The sequence below is a fragment of the Myxocyprinus asiaticus genome, chromosome 29 (genome assembly GCF_019703515.2).
Source record: "Myxocyprinus asiaticus isolate MX2 ecotype Aquarium Trade chromosome 29, UBuf_Myxa_2, whole genome shotgun sequence".
NCBI lineage: Eukaryota > Metazoa > Chordata > Actinopteri > Cypriniformes > Catostomidae > Myxocyprinus > Myxocyprinus asiaticus.
In genome coordinates, this window is record NC_059372.1 from 34,476,048 (window position 1) to 34,481,941 (window position 5,894).

Below are 5,894 nucleotides of genomic sequence, written 5' to 3' on the forward strand. Positions count from 1 at the left end.
AGAAATAAATTTATTTATTAAGTTTATTCTGATCATGTGTGAAATTGGCTTTGATTGATTTTGTAACTAATGTTTTAAATCCTACCTGGCAAATAAGTTGTTACTTTTTTATTTATTCTGTATTCATCCGAAATCATTTATCACAGGTAGATTCGAGGGATGCCTTTTGTTACCGCAAACTTATGTCCAGGATAATGATTATTACTGGAGCTTATGAATAGGAGAAAACCACGTAAGACTACCAGTCACTGCTTATCACCATCTTAGCAAGTTGTATGAAACGTGACTAAATAAAACTAGTTATGAGCAAGCAGTAGGCAGCCAAACCAGATGATATTAGTAAACCCTGCAACCTCCAACAGACTGGTGATTTTGTGTCCAAGAGATCTATGTAATTAATCAGCCAGCATATGACTCCAAAGATGTTACCTTTTTACAGTATAGTGTGCCCATCACTATACTGGGGCATTAGGACCCACAAAGACTGCAGTGTGAGCACCCCCTGCTGGCCTCCATAACATACCCTCTTCTAGCAGCAACCTTAGTTTTCCCCCAACAGGTCTCCCATCCAGGTACAGGCCAGGCTCAACCCTGCTTAGCTTCAGTGGGGAACTGGTCTTGAGCTACAGGGTGATATGGCTGCAGTGGAATTAAAACAGTGCTGCCCCCTCATGGACCGAAGTGAGATGGTATTTTAGACATGATGAAGATGTCAGTTTGATTGTATTGAGTCCAGGGTTGGGGAGTAACGGAATACATGTAACGGGATTACGTATTTAAAATACAAAATATAAGTAACTGGAGAACTGCATTGCAAAATTCCACGTTTTCCAGGATGTGTGGGAACCCTGTATTATAAGTGGGGACACCAGGAAAAGAAACAATAAAAAAAATATAAAAAAAACATGACCACTTTAAAGCAAGATTAACATTAAAAGAGAGCGTGCCATGTTGTGAAGTTTTAGAAATGTGACTTTTTTTCATTACTCCTTATGGAACACCCATTTTATTATCAATCAATTCCAGTTGGATAAAATAAAATCAATTCTCTAGGAATATTCTCCCTGTTTTACTCTAGCATTTTTTGACTTTAAAGAGGGAAATAACATTAAAAAAAAAAGATTCATATTTTAATTGTTTTCTTTCAAGTCATGACAAAATAATTATTGCAAGGAAACACCAAACGATTATTCTCCAATTTTATTGACAAATTTCCTCACAAATAGTTTCATAGCCGCTTTTACAAGGTCTTGTTCCTGCAATGTGAAAACAAAACCAAAGAAACCGAGAGGTGCATATAAACAGTGTAAACCGATTTGAAGCCTAAAATATGGGTGTGAACACACTGAGATGCGAGTTAAGAGTCTGAAGATGAGTCTTTGACGTCTGTGCTCTCAGTGGCCTCGCTGACTTCACTCATCTCTTTACTCTCTCCTCCGCTGTCTCCATCTCCCTCCTTCTCTCCATCCTGCACTGTCAGCTTCTCCACCAGGCCAGTCACAGATGTGTCCTGAGACGCCGGAGCCTCTGAGCCCCACAGACGCACACCTGGTTTCTGCAACTGTACATCACAAAAAAGTAGTTTCATTTTTTTTCAGTGCTGGATAATTAAGTCTAATATTTAGTGTTAGTGGTTTCTTTAATATCCCTGAGTGTACTGTATGTATGCCTTAGAAAACACCATTAAATAATGATTTGCATAAATGTCACACACACCTCATCTGCCATCTGTGTGAGATTCCTCTTCATGGCATAAGCATCTTCTCCATCTGCATAATATTTGGGCTCCACTTCACTGATCCTACAACACAAAATATTTGGTTTGAAGATGATACAATTCAGTATTACACAGACAAGAATGCACTCAACATGTGCTCTGATTTTTCACAATACAATTTTTTCATAAAAAACATTAAATGGTGTGATGACTGAGCTGAACCTGAGCTGTTTTCTTAAGCACCCTTGAAAGTCTATTTATTCATAATGAAGAATAAATAGCAGTGAGGAAAAATAGGACTGAGAATTTTGATTAAAGAAGATACTCACTGAAACTTGAGTGTATTGGAGTACAAGTGAAGAGCTGCCCGGTTACTGAAATACAAACAAACAACAACATGAAGAAAATCATTTCAGAAAATGATGAGCTGAAAAACTCCTGAGTGTGAATGTGGCGATGGATCCTACCTCTTCCGGACATGTAAAGAGACATATTTAGCATTGAAGTTTTCAATCATGGCTCTGCTGGCCTGATCCATCAGTTTCTGAGCCAGTCCAAGACGCCTGTGAGAACGTTTAACTGCCTGAATGAACACACACATTTGTGCATTATTACATATGCTTACCCACTATAACTATTCAAGCATGATGAAAAATAACTTAATAATTACAAAAATAATAATATATATTATATATATATTTCTCTACCATTCTGCACTTTCACTTCTGCTCTAGATTTAGAGTAACTATTCTAGTACTCGACTGAAATTTCTTATGGCAGCACAACTTGCATTGTTTTTTACCTGGTTCTGTTTTTATTCTCATATGTAAGTTGCTTTGAATAAAAGCACCTGCTTAACGAATAAATGTAACGTAAAAAACAACAAATGCGTAATTTGAAAAACTAACCAGTGATGTAATATGTCCATGTGGCACATCATCAGGATCCTCCTCCCTATGGAATTTAAGATGCATAATTTCATAAACGAATATATACTCTCAAAAATATAGTATCTTAACTCAGTTAACAACCCTCATAAGAAAGAAAAACAACACTTACATTTTGGCCAAAACATATCCCACAATCTTCCCGTTTTCATCCTCTGCTATGTATGACAGCTGGAAAACAAACACAGCTGTAAATAAAGTCACTTTGCTGTATAAAGATGAGTGTTTGTATGACACAGGTTCAGACCTGTGGCCAGGAGAGGCCGTGGTAGAAGTAGTATTTCATCTGATAGTTCTCTGGAAGACACAGCAGGTTACAATGCTGCATGTTCATCAGATCCTTCGGCTGAAAACACATAAAAGAGACCATCAGAGAATAAGTGAGTCAGCCAAGTCAACTCCCCCAACAACCTGCATTAACAACAATACTACATGAAAAATCTGACCACAACACAATTACTCCAATAAACAGTTGTACTGTATTTGACATTAAATTTAAATGGGAAACAAATTATATAAAACAAGAATTTCCTTGGGCTACTGAAATTTTATGTGGACGTTTAGAAAGCGCATATGTCGTCAGGAAATGCTGCCAATGTAGGTAGCTCACTAGGTTTTGAGCTACAGCCTGTATAACTGATCCTATGTCTGTCAGATATACGCGTTTAGTTTCATTTACTCACCCTCGCGTTGCGTATATTCATTTTGCCCGCTGGATTAGTTTTATATTATATTCTATAAATACAGCTGTCAAAACGACACAAACCCCCTTCAGCAGACGCGAATGATCGGGCAGATGAAAACAGTTACACCTCTACAACCATGTTGCGCACGACCGGAAGACGCATGTGAGGGAGGGAAATTCCTTCCGGGAAGAAATATAGTAAAAGTCCCTGCAACAATAGAGGGGAAATTCAAATTAATGGCAACGAAATTACAAGAACACGTTTATATAAGTGTTATCTTCAATTTTATGTATTTTTTTATTTTTATTTTTTATAAATTGCTTATTGTCCTATTTACGATCAGAAGATATTCAAAAACTATTAATGTCTCTATTAAAGGCGTTGTAAGCGATTTATAACAGTTCTAGAACTTCACACGGGTAGAAAAAAGCATTCTTAAGAATCAGAATCAGCTTTATTGCCAAATGCTTACACATACAAGGAATGTGTCTTGGTGACAGGAGCTTCCAGTGTACAACAATACAAAAACAGCAGCAAGACAGAGATAATAATAAAATCTAATAAAAAAAAATACAATAAAAATAGAATAAAATAAAAATGTAATAGAAAATAAACTATATATATAATACACAATAAGACAATATATATATATATATATATACATACACACACACACACACACACACACATAGTGCAAATACAAATCTGTAATATACAGTGCAAGGGAATGTAATGGCAGATGAGTTAAGATGTGTTGGATTAATATAAAAGGACTAAACTGTGAATTGCACATAGTTATTGCTCAATGGGGCAGTTTTAACTGTTCATGAGATGGATATCCTGAGGGAAAAAAACTGTTCTTGTGCCTGGTGGTTCTGGTGCTCAGAGCTCTGAAAAGTCGGCCAGAAGGCAGTCGGTAGTGGGCAGAGTGATTTTTCCAGCCTTTTTCCTCACTCTGGAAGTGTATAGTTCTTAAAGGGAGGGCAAAGGTCAACCAATAATCTGCTCAGCAGTCCAAACTGTCCTTTGTAGTCTTCTGATATCCGATTTCATAGATGAACCAAACCAGACAGTTATTGAAGTGCAGAGGACAGACTCAATGACTGCTGAGTAGAACTGTATCAGCAGCGCCTGTGGCAGGTTGAATTTCCTCAGCTGGTGAAGGAAGTGCAACCTCTGCTGGGCCTTTTTCACAATGGAGTCAGTGTGGGTCTCCCACTTCAGGTGCTGTGAGATGGTAGTGCCCAGGAACCTGAATGACTCCACTGCTGCCACAGTGCTGTTTAGAATGGTGAGTGGGGTTGATGCTGGGGTGTTTCTTCTAAAGTCCACAATGATCTCCACCGTTTTGAGCGTGTTCAGCTCAAGGTTGTTTTGACTGCACCAGACAGCCAGCTGTTCAACCTCCCTTCTGGATGCAGACTCATCGTCATCTCAGATGAGGCCGATGATAGTGGTGTCGTCTGGTGTCATCTGCAGCCGTTAAACTGACAACCGTCAAACCAATTAATTTCCCACTGTCACAGAGACTAGTTTGATATTTCATGGCACCTATTAATTTCATTTCATTAAAAAAATATTTAAATAATCGGGGTACAGTATGCTTCATTCAGGTCAGTAATTTGGTAGTTTTTATAAAAAATAAAAAATAAAATAAAAATTATTTATTTTTACAGCCTGGCCACTATGAAGGACGAAACCTGCAAAAAAGAATAAATAAATACATGTGCATATTTATGCATAAATAAATATATAAATAATTAAATGTGCAAGGAGATATACAAATAATAAATAAATGCACTGAACATTGCAAAAATAATACAATATAAAACATGAATAAATCATTGGGGAAATGCAAAAATGCTTAAGGAAATGGAAAATAGATTTTTAATTCCACATTTCTATATTTCTTTATCATTAATTTGTTTCTTAATGCAGTTCCGAATTAAATTTTTCTTCGTGCAACATGCTAACGAAAAGATGTCAATGGCTCTTCAGGTATCACAGTCAAACTATCGCGTGACTACCAGGTAGATACTCAAGTGCAACCATTTGGTGATAGTTTGCAGTTTTAACATGGTGAAAAGAAGGTCGATAGCAGAGGCAGTAAATTGTTTGGAAGATCGTAAAAGCGAGATCCTTTGCTAAACTTTTATTAACCCTCATGCATCAATAAAAAAAAGTTACTCAGAGGTCCTTCATGGACAAAAATGTCCAAGGGGGGAATTATCACAGCCTGGGATATGATTAGCAATGATTAGCAACAACATTGATTTTGATGCATTATTATTTTTTGTGCAGTGTCAGATAAAAGTTGTTTAAAAATCTTAAAGGACAAAAATGTCCGCATCAAAAAACTGCCATAAAAATATTATATATTAATATTATTTTCCACTTTCACTGACTTTTTTTAACCAACATCAGTCCTGATCATAACTACCAAATATTCATTCATTTTCAGGATTTTAACCTTTTAAATGCCAGTTTGTTTACATAATGCCACTGTTGTTTTTTTTACACACACACATACCCACACACACACAC

The 5,894-nt window shown here is 36.7% G+C and overlaps 1 protein-coding gene across 1 annotated transcript; it reads right to left on the reverse strand.

Moving 5' to 3' along the window:
- Positions 1-1,182: 1,182 nt before the first annotated feature.
- On the reverse strand, positions 1,183-3,515 carry LOC127420491 (N-alpha-acetyltransferase 10-like). The gene is made up of 8 exons (XM_051662826.1): positions 3,348-3,515; positions 2,912-3,010; positions 2,777-2,835; positions 2,626-2,671; positions 2,185-2,300; positions 2,047-2,091; positions 1,717-1,801; positions 1,183-1,561 (listed from the first exon to the last, which is right to left on the reverse strand). The coding sequence occupies exons 1-8, from the start codon at positions 3,366-3,368 to the stop codon at positions 1,358-1,360; spliced, it is 675 nt and encodes a 224-aa protein (XP_051518786.1). The 5' UTR covers positions 3,369-3,515; the 3' UTR covers positions 1,183-1,357.
- Positions 3,516-5,894: the final 2,379 nt, after the last annotated feature.